This window comes from Astatotilapia calliptera, chromosome 12 (genome assembly GCF_964374335.1).
Source record: "Astatotilapia calliptera chromosome 12, fAstCal68.1, whole genome shotgun sequence".
Classification (NCBI taxonomy): domain Eukaryota; kingdom Metazoa; phylum Chordata; class Actinopteri; order Cichliformes; family Cichlidae; genus Astatotilapia; species Astatotilapia calliptera.
Window position 1 is genome coordinate 8870686 of NC_137433.1, and position 26782 is coordinate 8897467.

Below are 26782 nucleotides of genomic sequence, written 5' to 3' on the forward strand. Positions count from 1 at the left end.
TATCTTGTGAGCTTGCCTTTGACTGAAGTATTAAAAGTGCTCTTGTTAGTTGACCTTGAATGTTTTCTGTGAGAATCTCCAGGTATTAGACAGTAACTACATCTCAGTCCTGCTAATCTGTAAAGTTCTTCAGAGACCTTAATGTCGCTGTGCCAGTTTCTGGTGTGACCGGGCCTCATCGTGAAGACCGTGTGACTTGTTTTGTTCACTTTCTGCTTACACACTGAAATCTAACACTACGATTCTTACTCTGAGGGGAACCTCAGTGCTGTTTCTGTTAACAAACCTTACCAAAGGTTGAACAGCATGTACAGTTGGCTGTGTTTCTCTTGTGAATGTAGTCTGACAGAAGCATCTTGTAAAAAAAGTGTATGTACAAGTAATGACCTTTGAATGCCATCAGTAACAAAGATTTTTAATTTTTGTAAATAAATGTTTCTTTAATTTTTTTTAGTTAGTCATTTATTTATCGTATACATAATTAAAACTCAACTCAACTAATTTAACTTTTCTCAGTTGAAATCAAGATCCTATATTAACCTTGAAATTGTACGCTTACAAATAAATCCTGTAAATAGTTTACACCATGCTTTCTTCTGTGGTTATTTGGCTTATTTTGGGTATTTTTTTTCTCTTACCCATATAGCATGTGGCCTGCTCAACACACTGAGCTAAAGCACCTCCCGTTATTTGGGAAGTGCTTTAGCTTATTTGATTTGAATTTATAAGAGGAGTATTTAGGTCACTTAAGAGTTTAAAAAAAAAAAAAAAGCAACAAAGGGCTGAAAAATGAATCCAGGACAAAAATGGCCCTTTTCTCTATTGACCACATGAAGGTGTCTCCAGAAGTGAGTCAAACCATTTTTTGGAAAGTTTAGCTCAATTTCACTAGCCCACCCAGACCTGTGGTATCAAGAACACACTTAAATTGGACCCGTCTGACAAAAACATCTCAAAAAGCAACACATTTTGCTACGATCTAAAGAAATTCAGAAACAAAATCTTTCAATATCTCAGCCTGGAAAGGGTTATGAAGCCATCTCGAAGGACTCCAGTGAACCATGGTGATTAATCTTTCACAAGTGAACGAAAATACTCCAGAGACACAACAACTCATCCAAGAGGTCACAAAAGAACCCAGAACAAGATGTAAAGAATTACCTCAATGAAGTTTTTTTTAAATGAATTAGAAAGAGAGTGAGCAGAAATTCCATCCATGGGAGAGTTCCAAGGTGAAAGCTACTGTTGGCCAAAAGAAGACTAAGGCTCGGCTCATTAATAATAAAACAAAACAAAACATGGCCACGGTTTCCATAGCTGAACGGCTACATCCAAGCCTCACATCACCAAGCAAAGTGTTGCATGCAGTGGTTTAAACAATGCCACCACCGGACTCTAGAGCACTGAGGTGTGTTCTCTGGAGTCTGGCAATTTGAATGAGTCTATGAGAACCTTCACAGACTATGTTTGTAACCAGAAGGCCAGTACTTGTGACAATTGTAAAGAATGGTGGAGGGAGGATTATGGTTTTGGCTTGTTTTTCAGGAGTTAGGCTCAGGGCCTTAGTTCCAGTGAAAGGAACTCTTAACGTTACAGCATCCAAAAACATTTTGGACAATTGGCTGTCTGTATCTATGTGTTAGCGACAGACCGGTGACCTGTCCAGGGTGTACCCTGCCTCTTGCCCTAAAGACAGCTGGGATAGGCTCTGGCGACCCTGAATTGTATAAGTGGAAGAGAAGGGATGGAGGTTGTTTGTTGTTGCGTAAATATCCAAATGAATACTGGTTTATACAAGGGATGTCACTTTGTTGCCTTTACAGTGCATCTCCGTTTTTAAAAATCCCTGTGTGTGTGTGTGTGTGTGTGTGTGTGTGTGTGTGTGTGTGTGTGTGTGTGCCAGGAGAATAAAACCTGATTGGCTTCCCTTCAGGAAGCTGGGTGGTGTCTGGTCCTCTTTCTGTGTGATTGAACTGCTCCTCACTTTAAGGTCCAGCATAATAGACTACCCAAACAGAGAAATGTCTGGCTTCACTCTAGGATCTATAGCTAATGTCCTACAACAGAGAAAGACGTCCAAATATTAAGACTGCATAAAGAGTTGGGGCAGCTTATACTGCCTTGCTTCTAAATAACTGTGCCTATGACAGATGTAATTCATTGGGTTTGTGGTTTATTGGATGTTTTCTGGCAGAAACTTCATAATTGGGCTTTACTGTAAACATCTCCACCCCCTTTCTGCCTGTGGGTGATGGGCTAAGATCTGTCTGTGGCAGATGGGGAAACAGGATTGTTTGGTATGTCGATGCACCATCCTGATTTGATTTATTGAAACAAGCTTTGGCTACTTCTTCCCACAGTGCAGAAACATTAAAACGTGTTGGTTAGCAGAAGTGGACACAGAAAATGACCTGTAGGTATCTCATATGGGCAGGGCTTGTCACTCTGTCCTAGGCTTCCTGCCAGTACTCCTTCAGCAGACAAAAACACACCTGGACACAGACACTGACTGTAAATCATTTCTACCGCTTCTTCTGCAGATAAATGCTGTAATGTGGGCTTTACTCCACATGAGGTCAGTGTTGTACTACTGCACAGGCTTTGGTTAAACAGTGCCTGCTGCAGTATTTAAACTGACCCCTACACTACAGGGATCCAGTGAGTCTTCAGTGCTACAGGGTTATTTTGCATGGTTTCTGATATAAATGCATTCTGACTGATCACCTTTATCCTGTAATTAAACTTTTCAATCATGCTGGCAGTCCTTAAACAAGTATTCTGTCCCTATCCACAGGACACAATGACTGACTGAATGAGTTGGCGACTGTGAATTAACATGAATCATATGTTATGACTTTCTCCCTCTCCTCATCTCCAACCTGTGGCAACAAATGGCTGCCCCTAAGTAAGCCCCTCCTTAGTTATGCAGCAGATTTCTTCATTGGAAAAGAGTTTTTCCTTCTCACAGTCACCAAGAGTTTACTTAAAGGGGGTCATCTGATTGCTGTTGGGTTTATTTTCTCTGTTATTGTAGGGTCTTTATGTTACAATATAAAACAGTCTTTCTATCGCCTGTTGTTTGGTGCTATATAAATAAAATTAATTTGAATCGAATTGAATTGACCTCACAGTCACCATATCTCAACCCAGCCTTATATTATAATATCTGTTAAACACAGTAATGATGGTGCATCAAGGACAATGTGGCTTTAAGTAGCTTGCCAACAAACATTTTGACTCTACTCATGCCAGCCTACCTTTGAAATTGGTGGGCAACAACACTTCTCCCATAAGTGTTCCGTTAAGAACACACAAAGGATTCCCAGAAAATATCCTCCAACCATTACACCTCTACTAGCAGACTGGACCACTGATACAAGGCAGGATGTATCCATGCTGTTTACACCAGATTTGGACCCTGCCATCTCAGTGTTGCAGCAGAAATAGAGGCTCATCAGAGCAGGAAACATATTTTCAATCTTCTGCCGTCCAATTTTGGTGAGCCAGTGTAAATTGCTGCCTCACTTTTCTTGTTTTTGGCTGAGAGTGGAACAAACAACAATGCCCCGTTCAGTGTGCCTTATATCACCTTGTTTCCCATTCTGTCGCTTGGTTTGAACTTCAGCAGGTTTTCTTGATCATGTTATGCATAAATTGCTGCCATTTTATTGGCTGATTATATATTTGCAATAGCACACAGTTAAAGAAGTAGAGCTCATAAAGTAGCAGTTTAGTATATGTCAAGCAGCTCTCTGCACTGCAATAATCAAAACATCAAATGAGGTAATGTCTTTGGAAAAATCATGTTAATCTCTCCAATAGTTCACGAGAATCAATACCAAGAACCAGGAAGCTCTTGTGGTTGTGCTGTCTTTTCCTTGAAACCCACAGGTTGATTCCCCAGACATGGGTTAAGTCCAGTCCTAAACTATATATTTTTATTTTAAACTTTTTAAACTATAGCTAAATTGGGAAAATTAAAAATTTGAAGGTACCTTCACAACACTTACAAATGTTTAGTTATTTAACCCTTTAGCAACTAATCTAAAGTTATCTTACAATAAGTAATCTTACTATACCTACCCTAGCTACCTTTATGTCACCCACTGGTCTCTGAAGGCCCCTTTTACATTCTGGGAACTAACGTTTCTGCCATTGCCATCATGGTTAGAAAAAGCAGATGCGACAAAGAAGGTTTGGTCCGACTCTCAAAGCAAAGGTGCATTAGCTAACAACTTGTGATTGACAGGTCGTTAGCTAATAAGTCTCCATTTTGCAAGATAATATGACGAAGATCTACAAAATAGATAACGTTTTAATTGAGCCCATAAACTCAGAAAGAGTTAACAGATCTGGGTCAAATCAGAAAGTTGTTTTCCCAAATATCTCCAAAGGTTGATTCTGTTCATCTGGACGTAGCGTTTTCAGTGGGAGAAACGTTTCGTCACTCATCCAAGTGACTTCTTCAGTCTCAGTTGACTGCAGGTTTCTCCAATCTTATAAAGAGTCAGTGGTCGTTGATCAATGGTCATTAGAATTTGCATAATCATGATGAAGGAACTGACCTCCCAGCCCATTGTTCCTTCAGTGGGCTGGTTTCAGTCATTATGCAAATGTACTGTTTATAGTATTGGGGAAACCTGCAGTCAGCTGAGACTGAAGAAGTCACTTGGATGAGTGACGAAACGTTTCTCCCACTGAAAACGCTACGTCCAGATGAACAGAATCAACCTTTGGAGATTTACTTTACCTGGATGATTGAGAATGCATCAAGATGTTTTCCCATATACGTCTAAAATTACTCTAAGTGGTTTTGCTACCACAGCTATTGCCATCTGGGAGCCTTCAGATAGAATGCAGTTTTATTTTTCATACCCAGAAGCTACACCGATCTTTTATGCTGTCTACGACTACAAAATCAGGAGTTAGTCTTGCAAGTGTAGCTTATAGCCATTATCCAAGCGAGGCTCACTAACGTCTTATAAATGGAAATATTTAAGCCAAAATGTGCAGTCTGTCCACAAATTATCCACACACTTTTACAGTTTATTGTGTTGTAAATTTAATTGACTCTACACCCAACAACTCACAACAATAAAGGAAAAAATATAAGGTTATTGCAAATGTACTAAAAATCAAAGCTGAAATGTGAATCACGTCTGAGCGAAATGACACAGAACAGGAAAAAAGTCCATCTTATGCAGGGTGAATGCTGCCAAAGACAGCTGATTTTAGCAGACAGTCCAGTCTGTGGTTCAAAGTCACAAACTTTCCTGATACTTGGCTTTGGAACTGAACAGCAAGACAGCACTAAAAACTCGATATCCCACCGTGACAGGAAGAGTATTCCACAATCAGACATTGGTCTAAAAACACCAGATATCAGCAGTTTAAAAACCAAGAGGATTACATTAGCAAGGGGGTAACAAGGTCATTAATAAGAAAACACAATTACAAATGGTTGTGTATGCTCAGTTCAAGTATACTATTAGTATACATATATACATGTGGCTGTTCAACATGTAAAGTGTCCTCAGAAAACAGAGGACCAGTTTGATAGCACCATTAAAATAACACTGGATTCACACATTGTTGTACAAAAGAATAAAAGAGAAAAAAACATATCTGGAACAGACAAACAGGGAGGAATGCATTCTCTATTTGTTGTTAGAGGATCTGTGGTGCCACAGGATGGAGATCAGGTCTTCTGTTGCCTTATGAAGCCAGCATGTAAAGCAGCAAGACAAAATTTGACAGCATGTTACTGTAGAGCAGTCCTGTGATCCTCATGTTAAAAGAGTCCCACTGACTGGAAGCCTAAAAGCCACACTGGAGTTAAATATAAAATCAAATGTCTTAAAGTACTTTTTATTGTGATATTTGAATTTGCAGCTGATAGTTTTTGAATTGAAGGGAAAACATCCGATGCATGGTACCTGCAGATACAAGCTAACGACAGGAAGCAATCCATTTACACTAGCTTACAACAGAACACTGATAACATAACAGGACCAATGACATGGATTTGTGTTTCTACTATATCATGTTTTTCTGAAAAAAAAAACAACAACAACAACTTATAGGTGTAACTTGGAGAGAAACTTGTACTTTTAAACCAACATTTAGCACATCTCTGTTGCTAACAGGATTATAAAGCCAAACAAGACACATTTATACCACATAATGCCTGTCTCTTAAATATTTGCAAACTATCATGTGAAGCGTCAACAAAGGTCTATATATTAAAAGCTTATTAGCTAAACCAATTGGGAGCTTCCTGTATGTTTGACAAGCAGTTCTTCACTGCTCAGTCAATGCATCATCATAATAGCTTGAAAATGGTATGTGTTTGATTTAGCTGATGCAGCTAGAACGTGATGCAGTTAAAATGATTTCACTGGTTACATAAGACCCCAATCCCACAGGTGTAGACACCTGTTTGTATTTACTCCCCAAATGGTTGCAAGTATTTGCTGGTAGTTGCTGTGAAATTGAATGCTTAAGACCAATTTATGCAGACCTAGAGACCAATCAGTGACTTTTTGCTAGCATACATGCTAGCAAAAAGTGTGTATTCCACAGCCAGTTGGTGTATGGTTACTGGATGTTGCTAGCGTGAAATTGGTTGCAAAAAAAGTATACAGTGCTACACTGAAAACTTCCTTGCTATTGCTTTGCTCACTAGCAGGTTGTCACAGTCAGCAGTAGTTAGCATGGAAATCAGCGACTTGTTTGGAAAAATTTACAAACTACTCTATAAGTTGTAGTGAAGCTGTGAAAACCGTGACACCAACCAGAAATGGAGACTGTTTACCTTTAAAGTAAACGTAGAAGTTGAAACATGTTGGTTTCAGTTGTAAGGTGGAACTTTTTTGCTGACCAACAGCCTCCCTGTGGTTCTGCAATGGACTTTTTGAAGTTTCACTAATGCAGAGTGGTTAGGTCACCAGTGTTTGCACTAAATCGGCATCTCAGCCAAATCAAAAGTAGGTTTACTGTAGCCAATATTTGCAGCCAATAACATTCAGTGACAGCTAGCAACCTCCAGTAACCACTTGCCTACTGGTTGATGAATGCATATTTTTCCTTACTCCTTGAGGTTGCCAGGGGGTCTCTAGACCTGTGTGACTGAGGCACATAATAATAGTAACACTGAAGGTTTACAATAAAAATAATTAAAAGGATTAGATTTTAAAGAGTTTTTTTTTAACTGTGTTTGTTTCACTTTAGAACATTTTTTTCGACAGTTTGTGGGTTCTTATGTTTTAACTTACTGTATAACCTGCACCTCATAGTAATATAAATGTGTACTGACTGCAGTACACGTTTGCAACACTTCAGCAACCTGGAAATTGTAAACCACTAGAGGGCAGCATAACAAGCTGATCAGAGGATCTTTAAGCTGGGCAGACACTGTGCGATTTTTGGCCCATTTTGAGCCGATTTTTCAGTCGTGCGACTGATTTTGGCCTTCATCGTGCGTCGTGCATCGTGTAGTATACGTGGGGTAACGACAAGCGATTAACACCTCACGACCAGCTCCCGATCATCAATCGCTTGGTCGTGAGGATTTCAAACACCGCAGCTTCTCACACTGCGCACGCGCAAACACAGATTTCGGTGAAAAAGACGGAGCAGCGCAGCAGAGAGTGCAGCGTGTGATCTGGACACAAGCGATGGAGGCACTTGTAGAACTTTGGAAAGCTCATCCGAGCCTTTTCGATGTGGCCTCACAAAATTATCACGATCACAACACAACAACCGTGAAAATAGTTGGATGGACATTGCTGCTCAATCACAGCTGCCCGATCAGTGTTTTTCATTAGCAATTTAGCAAAGTTGATGGTGGTGGTGTGCGTGTCTGTGTGAGTGAAAGACAGAGAGGGAGACTGAGCGACAGATTTTCTGTTAACCTTCATTTTTATGGACGCACAGTGTAAGCACTCAGGTCGCATCAGAGCATCGGGTCGTATAGTGTGAGACCTGCATCGTGACCTACGAACTTCTAACCCCTGCGAGTCAATCGCACAGTTTGAGCAGGAGCTGAATCGCGCGACTGAAAAAATCGCACAGTGTCTGCCCAGCTTTAGCCCAGCATAAGGTAATGTTGGCAGGCATACTAAATCAAAAGCCCCTATTAGAAGTGATTATTGCTTGCTGTAAATAGGAAATATAATATTCCTTTCTATATTTCTTTCAACATACTTTTATATGATCAGCTTCTTCAGAGACTTTTAGTGCTACTCTTCTATGAAATGTGACCACAATCTTGTCAGTGCAGTGTGCAGAGCTAAAATGGCTTTGGGCACTTTAAGGCACTTTAATACGTCACGTTTCAGCCATGGTAGATTAGTTTTCCAGCTGAACCAGGCAATTAGCACTTGTAATTGGTGATGAACGGGCTGTTTTGCTTTGCAGAAATTGCTTCTGCCACAGCTTAATTTGAAAAAAATTCCTCACTGAAGATGTGACGCTTAAATAACATTTGCAATAGGAAGCTTAGTTATCTGGGCTTCAGCATGTAAAAAACATTTCTGAAACTGCTAAAAAAAATGAATGGAATGAAAAATAGCCTGCATTTCCACACACAGGCTGCTGTGTTTGCTATTGATGATTCCTGTCAATCTTCAGGCGACCTGGCACAGACAAACCAAACTCTTCAGGGAGAGTTTCAGGGAAAAACACACACAGACATACACACAAAAGAAGTGCAGCAGGGTTCTTTTAAAAAGCTGCATTTCAAAGTAGGCAGACTCGTAATGACATTCCTCGATACTTCGCCTTGTGTAATACACCTGCCACTAACCTGCAGGTCTGTAAAAACAAGTTCTCTCTGTCACAGGGCATACAGAGAGTTTCACCGTTCTCTTGCTCTTAACCAGAGAGGTTGGAAGTGTTGTTAAAGTAGCTGCCTCTGCACGGACAGAAGGGGGAATCAAATATTCTGTCTGCCGGAGGGAAACGGGAGGGGAGAGGGTCAAAGAAAGCGACTGCCTCATGGATGAGGCGAGCGTAAAAACAGATGCTTTGACCAGGGCATGGCTGGTCAGAGGAATCCACGTAGATGAGATGTGTAGTGGTTGGTTGGCTTCAGCTGGTCTTTCTGCTGAAAGCATAGGCCAGTTAACTCCACTCCTCTGCTCTGTCTTTACCTGTGGGTCACCTGGTTGCTGTGGAGGCCCGGGAATGTCTGTTCCGTTTCACTGCTTAATGAGCCACCTAGAAGTTCAGCAGCAGAGACAGACAGTTACCACCTACACATTTTGTCCTTGTTTTACACTTGTAGAATCACTCACTCTAATTGTCAAGCATAGGAAATTGAAAAAATAAATAAAAAGAAGCTCACAGGGTACTCATTAGCATTCATGTGAAATAGCAGGGCAACTCATTAATGAAAGATTAAAATCTGAAACTGTTTAACAAGTTTAGTTAGTTGGTTAAAAAGTAAGTGTAGTAAACACTTTACCAAACGACAAAGAGCAGATATAGCCTTATCATCTTACCATTATGGCAGCTGTACATCCACACACGATGGCCATCATATCGACATCTGCATTTCGTGAAGTTATTGGTGTAGTCCGACTCTGGCACTTCGTAGTTTGGATTAATTATAATCTGCAAGAGGGAGGGCATGAATGAGACGCTATAGCTGCAGTTTGAAGCCATTGTATGAACAGCTGAATCTTGCTGAACTGTTGGTTCTCTAGCAAAAGAGCTAAAGGCGAGAAACATCACCTGGAAAATGTAATCCCCGGGTTTCAGATCAGTAATGTCGACCCACTGGCAGTCGATGTCATGCCTGTAGGTATCCCAGCAACCCACAGTAATACCCTGGTCTCCAAAGTTGGCACATTCATACCTCTTTTCAATACCTGCAATAACAAAATATAATAATATTTGTCATTGCTTATCGGGCATTGACAAACTGAAACTCATCTAGTTTCCCTCTGTCTTTACACACTATTACTATGCACCCCTCTTTAATCATTATCTATTATTAAACTCTGGCTTTCTCTCCTTGCCTTTTATCCTGTTTTGCTCTGCTCTCTTCTCTTTCATATTCCCAGAGGTTTCTTCCTGTTAAAAGGGAGTTTTTCCTCCCCATTGTCACCACGTGCTTGCAGGGGGCTGTGAGATTGTTGGAGTTTCATTCTACTATTGTAAGTTATAAAGGGTCTCGAGATGACTGTTAATCTGAATTGGCGTAATATAAATAAAAGTGTACTGGATTTTATTTAATTGAATTGAACTAAATCAGGCAACCTCAAATATATGGGTTCAATTTTAAAATTCCTGCTGAAAAACTGAAAGATCCTGGAAAAGCTCCTTACATCTTGGAGAACTGTGGAGCTGCTTAATAATTCTGAAATTAAAAGTCAACCTTTTCACCTTAGACAGTGTCAAGTCACCCTTTTCAGTAACCATATTGTTTAAAGGAGCTTTAAAAGTCCATTACTGAACACATACAGTGGGGCAAAAAAGTATTTAGTCAGCCACCGATTTTGCAAGTTCCCCCACTTAAAATGATGACAGAGGTCAGTAATTTGCACCAGAGGTACACTTCAACTGTGAGAGACAGAATGTGAAAAAAAAAATCCATGAATTCACATGGTAGGATTTGTAAAGAATTTATTCGTAAATCAGGGTGGAAAATAAGTATTTGGTCACCTCAAACAAGGAAAATCTCTGGCTCTCACAGACCTGTAACGTCTTCTGTAAGAAGCTTTTCTGTCCCCCACTCGTTACCTGTATGAATGGCACCTGTTTGAACTCATCATCTGTATAAAAGACACCTGTCCACAGCCTCAAACAGTCAGACTCCAAACTCCGCCATGGCCAAGACCAAAGAGCTTTCGAAGGACACCAGGAAAAGTATTGTAGGCCTGCACCAGACTGGGAAGAGTGAATCTACAATAGGCAAGCAGCTTGGTGTGAAAAAATCAACTGTGGGAGCAATCATCAGAAAATGGAAGACATACAAGACCACTGATAATCTCCCTCGATCTGGGGCTCCACGCAAGATCTCATCCCGTGGGGTCAAAATGATCATGAGAACGGTGAGCAAAGATCCCAGAACCACACGGGGGGACCTGGTGAATGACCTGCAGAGAGCTGGGACCAAAGTAACAAAGGTCACCATCAGTAACACACTACAACGGCAGGGAATCAAATCCCGCAGTGCCAGACGTGTTCCGCTGCTGAAGCCAGTGCATGTCCAGGCCCGTCTGAAGTTTGCCAGAGAGCACATGGATGATACAGCAGAGGATTGGGAGAATGTCATGTGGTCAGATGAAACCAAAGTAGAACTTTTTGGTATAAACTCAACTCGTCGTGTTTGGAGGAAGAAGAATACTGAGTTGCATCCCAAGAACACCATACCTACTGTGAAGCATGGGGGTGGAAACATCATGCTATGGGGCTGTTTTTCTGCCAAGGGGACAGGACGACTGATCCGTGTTAAGGACAGAATGAATGGGGCCATGTATCGTGAGATTTTGAGCCAAAACCTCCTTCCATCAGTGAGAACTTTGAAGATGAAACGAGGCTGGGTCTTCCAACATGACAATGATCCAAAACACACCGCCCGGGCAACAAAGGAGTGGCTCCGTAAGAAGCATTTGAAAGTCCTGGAGTGGCCTAGCCAGTCTCCAGACCTCAACCCCATAGAAAATCTGTGGCAGGAGTTGAAAGTCCGTGTTGCTCGGCGACAGCCCCAAAACATCACTGCTCTCGAGAAGATCTGCATGGAGGAATGGGCCAAAATACCAGCTACTGTGTGTGCAAACCTGGTAAAGACCTATAGTAAACGTTTGACCTCTGTTATTGCCAACAAAGGTTATGTTACAAAGTATTGAGTTGTATTTTTGTTATTGACCAAATACTTATTTTCCACCCTGATTTACGAATAAATTCTTTACAAATCCTACCATGTGGATTCATGGATTTTTTTTTTCACATTCTGTCTCTCACAGTTGAAGTGTACCTCTGGTGCAAATTACTGACCTCTGTCATCATTTTAGGTGGGGGAACTTGCACAATCGGTGGCTGACTAAATACTTTTTTGCCCCACTGTAAGAATTAGTTTTCTGCCACATGTTTCAAAAGTGAAAAATTTATTTCCTTCCATAACTGAATTCCTTTTTCAGATCTTACCTTCATCACACTCTGAGTCCTCCAGGCAGAAACTTGCTTTGTGTCCTTCAGCCACTTTGGTTCCATTCAGGCTGAATAGGTCATAGATGGTGAACACCTCCATGCTATGATAATGCCTACACACAAAGACGGGAACATACTTTAGCCTTTAAAAGAAGACACTTGTTGTCATTTTAGCTCTAGTCTCAAGGGCACCGGCGTTCTTTAAATAATAAATAAATACATTTTTAAAAAAGCATCTCAACTAAATAGCACCTGTAAAAACAGCATGTCCCTTAGAAAGAGTCATTTCTTTCAGTGATTCTGACCGTCCTGATATACTGAAAGCTGAAGGCTGCCAACAGTCCACTGACTTTTTGCTTGTAGTTTTTAATGAAGGTGTAATTTATGTTTCTAAAGGGGATTTAGTAGGTGTATAAATCCAGTGCTTGTAACGAGAAAAGGTCTGACAGCCATCAGCATGAACCCTCTGAGGTCTTAGTCATCACAGGTGGTAATTCCTGACACTAACCCTGCATCTTGGAGAAAGCAAAAATGCACCTTTTGGGAAAACAGATGTTGAAATGAATTGTTCTTTCAAGACATGGAAGAACAATTTGATCAAAACAAAAAAAAACAAAACCATATTCCGATTGCCCGGGGTTAGTGATCAAGAATGCGATCACTTGATAAAATCTAGTATCAAACCTCCAAAACAGTGCTTGTACTTTCACTGACCTGTGACAGTCATGCCACACCCACGAGTGCTTGTCAGCTTTGGGTCGGAAGTCGGACTGGCCATTGTTGTGTATCTGGGAGGAGAAGCGCAGCAGGCGGCGGTAGGTGTTGGCAGGAACCTCGCTGGATGTGGAGGACAGGCAGTTTTCCTCATATGCACACTGCAGCATGAACATGGGCCGATCCTCCATGTAGGTGGTCTGCTCCACCACCTGAGGGTTCAGCACCAGGTCTGGTGCCGCTATAGATAGAAGTGAAAAATACATGCTGCTGAAACATTTTTAGGGACATACAGAAATTGTTCTAGCAGCTCTACGTCAAACTTATTTACATTTGTTGAATTAAAACTGACTGGAGCCTTGAAAATCTTTTACTCCTTCAATCTGCACATTCAAAGTAGGTTTAAAAGTGGAAAGGCCAATTTATTTATTCCTTCATGATCAGGCTTTGTTGAGGCAAATTTTACACAGATAACATAATATGACTTTTCAGCACACTGCTCATTTCACTGTCTTACTCTCAGAGCAGGAGACCCCGGCAGCGTAGCGGCCGCCTCCTTTGGGGCAGCTGAGGTGGGCTCCATGGTGCAGGCAGTGGGACAGAGACATCTCAGTTCCAGAGCACCGAACGCCACTCATCACCACAGCATCAGCGCTCACCTCACCCGACCAGTACCAGGTCTCCTGTGGAAAAAGCACAGTTTACAGATCAGATGTAGCAGCCACAACCTCTCCATATATAGTACAGTATATAGTATGTATGTATATAGTGCATTGTATTTTATAAAAACCCTCCTAACTTGGTGGGCTGTCCCTATGACATGTTAATGCTGCTGAATCCCCTGCAGCAGGAATGCATTTAACTCCTCGTCAGCTTTCAAGTCAAGTCAGCTTTTTTGTATAGAACATTTAAAAGACATTAAGTGTCATCCAAAGTGTTGAACAGAGGTACGATGTAGTTAAAATATCAAAAATAAATGAAGATGAAAGAAATCTATATAAACATCCATACACTTATATACAAATACCTATACAAGCATACATGTACACATACATACATATATTTACAAAAAACAAACAAGATAACTAAGACAGAACAGACCAGGTTTCAAAGTGATCTGAAAGCCTGTGAAAATAGGAAGGTCTTGAAGTTCGATTTGAAGATTTCCAAAGAGAAGGAGGACTTTATAAAAGACTCGGAGCAATGACAGAGAAAGTATCCCTGTATCCTTTAGATTTTAATTGGGAGCGTGGGACCAGTAAAAGCATCCGATGGGAGGACCAGAGAGTTCGAGCGGGTAAGTGCAGGCTAAAGATCTTAAATGTAACCTGGAGCAGAAGTTTTCATGGGCATAATTATCATGATAATTTGGGGCTTTTAATGATTTCTTTTAATTTTTTTTCTCCCCTGCCCAGGTTGGAATGATTTATAGTGTACATCTGTACTGACTCTGAAAAAGAAGAAACAACGCACACATTTGAGTTGATTTTGGAGTATATAAGGCCAGGGCCTCTTGTTATTGATCATGATTGACTACAACTAGTAGTTTTTCTTTGGCAGCATAAAAATGATTTATTTGACAGCACTCACTAAATTGACCAATACTCAGAACAATGAGAAAATGTGACATTTGCCCAACAGTTTTCAAAAGCAAAAATGTACTTTTAAGTAATCAAATTTAGTTAATCCAAGTCATTCTGAAAAAGAAAACCCTTACCCTAGCCTGGGAGGGGTTATACTTCAATTATCACAGAAAACAACACTGCAGGTTTAGTTGCTTGTGCTTGTGGACTTTCAGGTTCTGGTTATGAATGAACTAATCCTAGGGGACTGATACACATCAGAAAATGTTTAATAATGTCTTTACGTTTCTCATTTAGTTATTATTTTTCAAGTTCTGTTTTACTTTAGTACTTACTTATTTTTAGTGTCTCACATTTGGTTTTACTTCCCCTCCTGTCTCATTGAATAAAGTGTCCACTGCTGTGTCTTGTTTTCACTAGCTGTGTCCACTTCCCCTGACTGCCCTTCTGTGTCTATATAGTGTTGACTTCCCCTCAGTCCCTTGTGTCAGTCTCTGTTAACCTCAATGTCTTCAGCCAGTTATGGATTTGGCTTTTTCTGCAGCCAAAATAATTGCTTGCTCTTGGTTTAGTTTGTGATGATTTTCCATATTGTAGCGTTTTATTACCTGTTTGTCTGTTTTTTGTCAAAAAGCGCAACTTAAAAGTTAAAGCTCTGTCTTATGAGCTCTTATGTATCTCTAATGTATCGTTACACTGACAGATGATGAAAAAAGCTGCACAGCATGTAATACAGTAAATGGATTCCTGTTACAGCTGAGAGTCCTTCAAACTCCTGCCGGAAGGCAAACACCTTATAATCATACGCTCTTCATTTCATGGCTGTGCAAACACTTTCATAAAGCTGTTAGCACAAAGCCCCTCAGCCTCCTTATCTGCTCCTACTATTACCCTGCTGCACTGTAAACAGTGTTTTGGGCCGCCCCCCAGTTCACACCCAGGCCTCTCACTCCTAACGTCTTACATGTGTCTGTGTTTATTAAAAAAAATAGAAGGCTGTGCATATACACAGAGCCACCGGACAGTGGCATGCATGGAAGTATGTAGCTGATATATTTAATCTATTTTTTTTTTTTTTATCAAAATGAAAAAATAAATTAAGTCAAATATTTTTGCACAGTCAAATAAAAAAAATACAAATTTAAAATGCATAAATACCTAAAATTTAAAAAAGAAATGCAATAGCCTCAAATTGTTAAAAAGATTTTCCATTTTCAAATTAGCAGACAATGTGCAGCCCTGAAGTTGACCAGATAAAAAACAAGAAATATTCATATTTTTTCAACAGTTGAAATGATAATGAAGCTTAAAGTTTCGATTGGAAGCAAACAAATTTATTTATTAATTAGTGTTGTTCCAGTCTTCTGCTTGGAGTGAAAATTACTTGTAATTACAGTCATTTGGATTGTTGAACCATAAAAATAAAAATACAACTACAATTTAAAATGAACAGCACAACATTCAAACCTACTCATAGCCCAAATTTTAATTTTATAAACTTATTTTGTATTGTCTACATATAGACTACTCTTCCTATAACTCCCACCCTGGAAGGATAGATACATGCTAGTAAAAGCCGGTAAACAGTTAGCCTTAACATTTGTGCAGAAGCTATCAGCTAGCTGATTTGTCACATGTGTATTTAGAATGAAACATGAGACATGGCATAGAAACTGAACATTTAACAGTGTTTCCTGAAAACCCTCTCCTGTCTGATCATTTCCTGAGAACAAAATAAGAACAACCCCAGGTTTCTCTTCAGCACTGTAGCCAGGCTGACAAAAAGTCAGAGCTCTTTTGAGCCAACCATCCCTTTAACGTTAACTAGTAATGACTTCATGAACTTCTTCACAAAAATTTTTTTAATCATTAGAGAAAAAATTACCTATAACCATCCCATCAATTGTACTAAAAGTACCATTGATGTTAAGTTAGACTCTTTTTCTCCAATTGATCTTTCTGAGTTAACTTCAATAATTACACTCAACAAAAATATAAACGCAACACCTTTGTTACTGCTCCCATTCCCCATGGGATGGACGTAGAGACCTGAAATTCATTCCAGATACACAATATAACCATCCCTCCCAAACAGTGGTCACAAATCAGTCCAAATGTGTGGTAGTGGGCACATCTGCTATATTGAGATAATCCATCCCACCTCACAGGTGTGCCACATCAGGATGCTGATCTGACATCATGAGTAGTGCACAGGTGTACTTCAGACTGCCCACAACAAAAGGCCACCCTGGAATGTGCAGTTTTGTCTCACAGCAAAATGCCACAGATGCCACAAGCAATGAGGGAGCGTGCAATTGGCATGCTGACAGCAGGAATGTCAACCAGATCTGTCGCCCGTGCATTGAATGTTCATTTCTCAACCATAAGCCGTCTCCACAGGCGTTTCAGAGAATATGGCAGCACATCCAACCGGCCTCACAACCGCAGACCTCGTGTAACCACATCCAGCAGGTTCACCTCCAAGATCGTCTGAGACCAGCCACCCAGACAGCTGCTGGAACAACAACAACAATTTCTGCACAAACTGTCAGAAACCGTCTCAGGGATGCTCAACTGCATGCCCGTCGTCCTCATCGGGGTCTTGACCTGACTCCAGCTCGTCGCCGTAACAGACTTGTGTGGGCAAATGCTCACATTCGATGGCGTCTGGCACGTTGGAGAGGTGTGCGCTTCACAGATGAATCATGGTTCACATTGTTCAGGCCAGATGGCAGCTGAGAATGTCCCAGTTCTTGCATGGCCAGCATACTCACCGGACATGTCACCCATTGAGCATGTTCGGGATGTGCTTGACCAGCGTATACGACAGCGTGTACCAGTTCCCACGAATATCCAACAACCTCGCACAGCCATTGAAGTGGAGTGGACCAACATTCCACAGGCCACAATTGACAATCTGATAGACTCCATGGGCCGATGTGTTGCACTGCATGAGGCAAATGGTGGTCACACCAGATACTGACCGGTTCTGGGTCCCCAGACCCCCAATAGCGCAAAAAACTGCACATTCCAGGGTGGCCTTTTGTTGTGGGCAGTCTGAGGTACACCTGTGCACTACTCATGATGTCAGATCAGCATCCTGATGTGGCACACCTGTGAGGTGGGATGGATTATCTCAATATAGCAGATGTGCCCACTACCACACATTTGGACTAATTTGTGACCACTGTTTGGGAGGGATGGTTATATTGTGTATCTGGAATGAATTTCAGGTCTCTACGTCCATCCCATGGGGAATGGGAGCAGTAACAAAGGTGTTGCGTTTATATTTTTGTTGAGTGTACTTCCTCCAAACCATCAACATGTCTTTTAGACCCCATTCCTACAAAACTGCTCAAAGAAGTCCTGCCGTTAATTCATCCTTCGATCTTAAATATGATCAACCTATCTCTAATGATCGGCTATGTACCACAGGCCTTCAAGCTGGCTGTAGTTAAACCTTTACTCAAAAAGCATCTCTAGACCCAGCAGTCTTAGCTAATTATAGGCCAATCTCCAACCTTCCTTTCATATCAAAAATCCTTGAAAGAGTAGTTGTCAAACAGCTAACTGATCATCTGCAGAGGAGTGGTTTATTTGAAGAGTTTCAGTCAGGTTTCAGAGTTCATCACAGCACAGAAACAGCTTTAGTGAAGGTTACAAATGATCTTCTTATGGCCTCTGACAGTCGACTCATCTCTGTGCTTGTCCTGCTAGACCTTAGTGCAGCATTCGATACTGTTGACCATAATATTATATTAGAGCGATTAGAACATGCTGTAGGTATTACAGGTACTGCACTGCACTGGTTTGTATCATATCTATCTAATAGAATCCAATTCGTGCATGTAAATGGAGAGTCCTCTTCACACACTGAGGTTAATTATGGAGTTCCACAGGGTTCAGTGCTAGGACAGATTCGGTTTACACTATACATGCTTCCCCTAGGCAGCATCATTAGAAGACATAGCATACATTTTCACTGCTATGCAGATGACACCCAGCTCTATCTATCTATGAAGCCAGATAACACACATCAATTAGTTAAACTGCAGGAATGTCTTAAAGACATAAAGACCTGGATGGCCGCTAACTTTCTGCTTCTTAATTCAGATAAAACTGAGGTCAGTTTTCAGGCCCCTCTTCTGTGGAACCAGCTTCCAGTTTGGATTTGGGAGACAGACACTATCTCTACCTTCAAGACTAAGCATATAGTTAGGGCTGGACCAGGTGACCCTGAATCCTCCCTTAGTTATGCTGCAATAGATGTAGGCTGCCGGGGATTCCCATGATGCATTGAGTTTTTCCTTTCCAGTCACCTTTCTCACTCACTTTGTGTTAATAGACCTCTCTGCATTGAATCATATCTGTTATTAATCCCTGTCTCTCTTCCACAGCATGTCTTTATCCTGTCTTCCTTCTCTCACCCCAACCAATAGCAGCTGATGGCCCCGCCCCTCCCTGAGCCTGGTTCTGCTGGAGGTTTCTTCCTGTTAAAAGCGAGTTTTTCCTTCCCACTGTCGCCAAAGTGCTTGCTCATAGGTTTTTCTCTGTATGTATTATTGTACGATCTACTGTAGAATATAAAGCGCCTTGAGGTGACTGCTGTTGTGATTTGGCACTATATAAATAAAATTGAATTGAATTGAACTGTGAATGTACAAAACAATGAACCTACAGTCTCTTTAATATTATATATGTAGATGAAATGTAATTACTACATGACTAAAAAGTCTCAGGAATTTATGTCACATAACCCTAACAGCTGAGTTTCCAGACTCGACAGCTAATTCTGATCATAATATACACCAAACAAAGTTCACTGACAGCCAACTGATGCAAACAGTGATTTAACAACTGACAGTTCCTTTTCTGTACTGGACCTTTCAGTCCATACAAAATAAAAGCAGAATTTTTAGTTTTTCTGCGCTGTTGGATTGTGGAAGCCCAAACACTCATGATTTGGCTGTAGGTATTCTAGTTCTCTCTGCTGTCTAGAGAGCAAACTTCTTAAAAAAAAAAAAAAAAGGAAAAAGAAAGACTCCTAAAACAAGTGGAAAGTTTCTTCTTTGTGTCATAGTACATTTTGTATCCCATTTTCCACTGGCAGCACAAGCTATTTGCTGGAAGCTGCTTTCAGTGCTCTGTCGATACATTATTGCTGAGTTAGCTTTGTTCCTTGGATGTGGGTATATATATACACTTTATTTCACAGGCCCTATACATACAGCAATTTCTTATCATTTACTCAAAAGAAAGTAAAACACATCTGTGAATTTATTGGTGGTGTTAATTAACAGAAATGCAGAGACTGTGTTAAATTTGTACCAGCCTGATTTATGCTATCCAATTAACTACTAGAATAACCAAGAGGCTTTGAGTTGCTGCACAGCAGGTCAACTGAACATGTTTAAAAAAGGAAGAGTTCTAAAGAGAATAACAGTGGACTTTCAATAATGAATTACAAATGCAGCACCTATTCATGACTTTAAATGAAGCAGCACTTTCAAAGAAATCATCCACTTTGAGGAAATCAGCCCAACAAACTAAACTCACATAGCTTTGTCTCTTTTAACTAGCTTTTTGTGGAAAATGTCTATTGGGTCATTTTCTATAAACTATAAGCTAAAGATGAAGAGTCCACGGAGATCTGTGGAGAGGTTGTGCTCAGATTCGTACAGTCTGGCTATAAGAACACAAAATTTGTTGGTTTACATTTTAGACATCTAAAGATTTTCACACACCCAGGCAAACTGATTCCCACCCCCTGGCTGCTGTGACTCATACCTGAAAAGCATTGCTGGCAAAGCCCAGACCCAGCTGTCTACAGACAACCATGGCTTCCATGGTTCTCCAGCCCTCGCTGCACACCGTCCCCCACACCAGAGAGCCATTTCTCTCCACCAGCACCTCCACACGGCCTTCATACGGGTTACGACCTCCACTCAGACGCAGCTGTGGGTGTGGAAAAAAACAACACAGGACTGTTGATGATCATCAGTGCTCTTGGAAGGGACACATTTACAGTGCTTGTTGCCATTAAATGCAAAATGAATACAGATTTAATCAAGATTTCACTGGTACACCTCTACTGCACCATGTACACTTCATACATACTTTTGTATGTAGTAATGTTCCTCTCAGAGGTCTAAGTCATGACTTAACCTGGGTTCACTCCTGTTCATCCTGTAAACACTTTCTGGCTGAATTTGAGGCAATTTCTGTACAATGAGATTAATCAGCTCTGCGTTGTATCAGGTAAACATCTACGTACTTTCAGAAATGACGTTTTCATATTGTAAAAATTGCAGTGTGTCAAGCATTGCATTGCAACACATGTTAGCACAAACTAAAGAACACTTAAAGTATTCATGTTATTATGTTATACAGGAACTCCAGTTCTAGTCTACTGGACGAACTGCTGAGTTGCACTGTGAACTCATTTCCTAGAGCAGCTGTGTTAACCAGTATTTGGCTATAGTGAAATGGAAACCAACCCTTTCCTGGAAGCCCATTTTTGGGACATTACATCTGACGGCTGCATCCTCCTCATGGCTACAACCCAGAGCCTCCTTATTGAACGAACACTCAGTTATGGACTTCTCAAATCCTGAACACTCCACCTCATTCATATGCACTGGGCCCATACCTGAAAAATGCACACAAAGAAGCAGATTCAGTTTGAATTCCACTGAAGGTGACTGAGGGAACACAAATCTGTATGTTGGGTCTTGTTACATATCATTAAAAAACACAATTCTGGTGTAATAAAAAAAAAATCTAAAATTCAAAGCTTCAAAGAAAAACATGTTTTCTTTCCTAGAGTGAGGCACCTACATGCTAAATATGAGGTCAGAGTCAAAAGTTAATTAGTTTAGCATTATGGCAAGAAACTAGGAGAAAACAGGAAAAACAGGAAGTAGGAATTAGCATCTATCAGGAAGCTGGTGCAGAAGGTTTTCAGTCTATTGCAATTTATAGTGTAATAAATTGCATTTTAAAATATAAGCTTAGTAACCCATCATGTTTCCTGTTTGCTTTTTACAGTCTTCTAGGTGTGTCCTGAACTTTATGTCCACCTGTTGTAAACTGAATGAATTAAACATTTTTAATTGTTGTTTAGTTTAATTATTGTCCATTGTTCTCCAATGGAACAATTGGCCATGGAAAGATAGGGTCGGGGTTCAGAGCTCAGCAAGGTTAAATATCTGAGGATCTTGTTCTGTGTCCCAACCCTCATTATCTCTGGTTACAGGGGCACCTCTAGAATTATTTCGTAGAGGTGGCTATATGGGGGTTACTGAAAATATTGTGGTGGCACACTAAAACCAGAATTTCCAGTTTTATTATGCTGTCGTCAAATATAGGTTAGTTGAAAATTATGGCAAAAAAAGGGAAAGAAAAGAATGATATGCCGAGTTAATTTCCTGCTATTAATCACTGAAAATAGGTACATATGAAAAACAAATACGATTTTGAAATCCATAATGATCAGTTTTGATTGATTGGATCGTATAAGAGTTTGAACTGTTGCCTGTCTATGTTGGCTCTGAGATGCACCAGTGATCTCTCCATGGATTGGCACCAGTTTTTATGCAAACTTATTACATTGTTACACACATAGGTGGCAGGGCTCGGCCTTACGTATGTGTAAGAGCTTAGACATCTTGAGGAGAGCTGCTGCTCCTTGCTGTAGAAAGGAGAAAGCTGAAGCATTGCAGTAGGAGACCCAGAGTATGCCCAAAACTCGTTGGGGGTGATTATAGATCAAATTTAACGTGGTAGCACATCACGATCCAAGAAGAGGAATAAAAAAAAAAACAACAACAAAAAAAACACTGGACCTCTCTGTGACCCTGCTGTTACTGTGACATAACACAATAAAATGAAGAAAATGGATGGATGGACATAATCATGTTCTACCAAACAGTGATATTGTAACACTGTGAGGTCTAATGCTTCATCGGTGAAGACAACAACCCTACAGCTTCCACAACATGCTGTGTTGGTCAAACCCTTAACCCGTGTTTTGAAGAAAAGCAAAAAAGGCTTTTTGTAAAAAACAGTCAGTTAATAGCATCTGTTAGAATATCTCCTGATAGGCAAGACGTGGAAGAACAACGTTTTAAAGAAACAAAAAAATAGATATTCACTGATGATGACTTAAACCACTGAGGGTTAGAGAGTTTCTGTTTGTCCTCTTTCTTCCATGAAGTATGGAAGAAGTTTTAGAACCACTAAAACCCATCAGGAGCAGCAGCAGTCCATCTAAAAGTGTCAGAAGTCCTTTAAAAGAATTTGCAGAGCAAAGAATTTGCTGCTTTTAGCAGCTCAGACTGGACAGAACTAAGGAAAGCATGAATTTAAATATACAGAGATTCTTGTCAAGACCTGGTCTAATGGTCCAAAACCAAAATAAATCTGCAAATCTTTTTGTTTTAATTCTATTTCAGTCACTTTTGTTTAGAGAGTGTAGTCTAATAGTAAGTTAAAAAAAGCAAAAACCCCACATATGCCCAGGGTTCCTTTACAAACTAATCATACAAAGAAGCAGACCACGGAGCTAAATAGGAAAGACTAAGTCAGCTAAGCATGGAAACAGAAGGTCATACATACAAGAGGATCAATAAATCAAACAACTCAACAACTAGAACAGTTCCCCACAACAGCAACTACACATCACATTGCCTGATGATTTCTGAGGCCCTGTAAGCACAAATGTAAAGCCACTTAACCTGCAGATCAGCTCAGTCTGCTCCACAGACACAAAGTATTAATTGTTCAAGTCTGACTTGTATGTTATGTCTTTATAACTATAACATATTTATTTCCAATTTTCCCTTTGTCTTATGGTGTAGAATTACTATCTGGGCTGACTTCTATTTTCCATGAAACATTAAAGGCAGTGATGAGAAACCCTGATGGAAAAAGCTACTTTCTCTTCGTTTCAAATTTTTCCACGTCTAACGTGACTGGAATGTGCAGCAGTGTACAGCATGTCCCTGCCTTTTCTGAAGAAATGTTCTTCTTGTTGCCAGGTATCCACACACTACTAGAGAAAATGTGATTTTTCCACCTTATATGCTGAAAAACAAGTAAGCTGTGTGTTTAATACACTTGAACATTGGTGAGATATCTGCTGCGTGTTTAAGTTAGAAGTGTGTTTGTGCCACATTTTTGTTAGGTGTGTGCTGCTGACTTCCAAACCTGCCAGTGGCATAACGCAGCTCGTGCAGGTTATGAAAACCTTAAAGTGAAGCTGCTCACAATAAAAGCCTCCACTGAAAATGAGCAGTCAGTGGAAAAAAACCCCAAACAAAACAAAAGACAAGAATCACAAACTTTGCTGTGTACATTTCAATATATTTGCCCACTCCAAGAAGTACGACATGAAAAAATCATTATTTCACCATTTTTAAACAGGATAAGAAAAGTAAAGTGTACATCAACAATTAACATAGTGCACTCATATTAATCTAATATCTGTATGAAGGGTTTCTGCCACAAAAATGTTTAACCTCTTGGCTACCAAAGAAAGTGGAGCTCAATGTTGCACCGTACAGTAGCGCGATCAATCTGGTTCAAGTAAACTGTATCAATACTTAGGCAGTAAAGATCTGATTGAACTTACTCTTTAAAAGCTCATATTATGCAATAGCTGCAATACTATTTTAAAATGTTACGCACTTCTAATCAATATTTTTTGTCAAAGATTGATTAAATGTACTGGTAACACTTAATATAATATGACATAATATGGCCTGCAACTAAGGGTGTCATTCCACTGTAAATAAATGTCATTTCTATGCATTTTAGTTAAAACACTTTTAATCTGTTTATTTATTTTGATTGAAATTACAATGTGCTGTAATTATATTTACCTACCAATACTTAAAAGGTAGGGACACTAGAATAAGGGGGTAACAAGTCTGATTTTTACCGGAAACAAAGAAATAATTTTGCTGTAGCTAAATTTAAGCATTCTGTAAATAATTTTAAGAAGCGAATCAGTAATTTTAGGTCGTGCATAAGCAATTTCAAGTATTGCTTAAATTCATGGATTTTACAGGAAAAGAGACAAATTATATTTTAGGTAATTCTATGTACTCATAAGTAATTTTAAGTACAGCCTAATGTCTTGGTAATTTACTGGAAAAATAATATTTCCTCATCTTACAAGCACTCTGTACTTTTTGGGGTGTGGGGCGTAGTATAGAGTGGCTTAACCTTTCAGGTATCTTCTGTAAACATTTCAAAGTTATGTTTGAACAGTATGTTTGAGCAGCTATGGCTGCATCATTATCATGTCACACAGGTCTTTAAATTGTGATGGTATTCTTTTCATATTCAAACCTTCTACCCAGCAAAGATCGTGACTATCCAGTGGCCAATTTAACAGCTAAAACAGCAGAACTGTTGTTTTAGCTGTGCTAGTGAAGTGTTGGTGAAGCAGATAAATGGAGCTACAATGAGCAATGGGCCAACATTTAGTGGGCCTGTTTAAGAGATGAATCCCCAACATAAACATGTACAGTTGTAATTGCACTACATTTTTCAGTGTTGTGGTTAGTTTCTTGCATTACCACTAAACAGCTGACAAAATGCCACTGTGACATGAAAACATGCAAACATGCAAACTAAGGGCAGATTTTATAACCTTGTCTATGAGTTCATGTTCCTCTGGCTGCAAAAGGGTGATATAAGCAGAAAAGTTTAAAGGCTAGAATTACTTCTCTGAAATGTTTGGGATATGTGGTTTTGCTCCACAGTCAAGCCCTTCCATTCTGTGCCATGTAGGAAATATACACAGACATTTGTTCCAGGAGTAAAGTCGTTTGGAGCTCGGTGTCATGGGTTATTTTCAGGTCTACTTTGTAATCAGCCCATCGTTTTTTGTTTTTTTTCCTTGGTTCGTGCAGCTCACATTTCATGTCCTTCTGCTTCCCTCATTGGTTGCATTACTGGTATAATTTTATGCATTTGTTTCCTTTTCTCAGACCTTTCACTACTGTGAAGTCCCAATCAATGAGCAGGCATGAAAACAATCTGCCAGTATTTTTTTAATAAAAATAAATGATATAAAACCAGTATACCTTGTCCAAGGCGACCTCCAGACAGAGCCTCCTTTGCTGTACCAAAGCCCAGCTCTCGACACACCACTGTGGCAGACAGCAGGCTCCACTTGTCATCACATATGGTGCCCCACTCTCCATTTTTCAACACCTCCACTCGCCCCTCGCCTACGATGGCCCCACCACGGAGACGAACCAATGGTTGCTGAAGACGACAAACACAAACACCGCAAAAAGAGGTCACTGTAAAAACGGAACTATCCAAAAAACAAAAATCACATATTTGAGTTATTCTAGTACTTTCAAAACCCTAAAAGCTGAACTTTTCCTTCTCTGTGATGAGAGAGCAGAGGGAGCAGACTGGGTGGTTTTATGTTTATAGAACAAGCTATTAATGTGATTCTCCCATTAACTGTTTGCATAAACTGAAAGTGTTTAATTTTACAAGTAAAGCACGGTTTGGAAATCTGGTTTACTGAGCTTTGTATTCACAAGAAGAAAACCCAGACATCTTTATGTGTGGGCTCTGGAATAAGTTTTCACTCAGATTTCCTCAGCACTATTAACATTAACATTAGAACCATAAAACAATCATTAGTCTAAAAATGTGACACATAGATAAATGTCAGGATCAGGGTAAGTGAGGCACCGGTTTACTCTAACCCTCATGGCGTATGTGAATGTAGGACACGGGCAGGTATAAAACCTTAGAGACACTCCTGACCAGCAAGTATCAGCAGTGGTACAAGGACACACAAACTGTGACCATGATGGTGGCAGGCTGTTGGACACCACATCGTCAAAACCGACAGAAGGGCTTCAGTGGCTTAGGACAGTAAATTTTAATGAGTGTCACAATGCAGGAAGTCACACTCTTTTATGTATGTTGTTACATAGCAGCCATCTTGTCAAAATAACACTAACACCAGCCCAACTTCTAATGCTTGGGGTAAAAAAATAGAAAGTCGTCCAATTTGTTCAATATCATTTACACCATTAAAGCAGACAGGTATGTTACAGATATTTTTGGAAGGAGACAAGCTGCTTGGGTAAATATGAGTTTTCTAGACACAGGCCTTCATGTGTATGTTTGACTCAAAACAACTTCCAACATATTGGTAATGAAGAGATATTCCCCTTCATGCCAGCGATGTTCACCCAATGAAAGTGACTTCCTTTTCATTGGCAACATTGCCACTGTGCATAAAGCCATTGGTAAGGATTGAACGACCATGCCAAATACTTCAAAATGCTGTC

The 26782-nt window shown here is 40.1% G+C and overlaps 1 protein-coding gene across 1 annotated transcript in view; it reads right to left on the bottom strand.

Moving 5' to 3' along the window:
- Positions 1 to 8297: 8297 nt before the first annotated feature.
- Positions 8298 to 26782, bottom strand: part of loxl2b (lysyl oxidase-like 2b) — a 44892-nt gene continuing 26407 nt past the window's right edge. Inside the window, exons 6-14 of the mRNA XM_075410387.2 lie at positions 25547 to 25730; positions 20951 to 21102; positions 20241 to 20408; positions 13388 to 13553; positions 12871 to 13111; positions 12154 to 12269; positions 9736 to 9872; positions 9504 to 9615; positions 8298 to 9219 (exon numbers count right to left, since the gene is read on the bottom strand). Of these exons, the coding sequence (XP_075266502.2) occupies positions 9149 to 9219; positions 9504 to 9615; positions 9736 to 9872; positions 12154 to 12269; positions 12871 to 13111; positions 13388 to 13553; positions 20241 to 20408; positions 20951 to 21102; positions 25547 to 25730 (1347 nt within the window). The 3' untranslated portion in view covers positions 8298 to 9148. The remainder of the gene's footprint in view (positions 9220 to 9503; positions 9616 to 9735; positions 9873 to 12153; positions 12270 to 12870; positions 13112 to 13387; positions 13554 to 20240; positions 20409 to 20950; positions 21103 to 25546; positions 25731 to 26782) is intronic.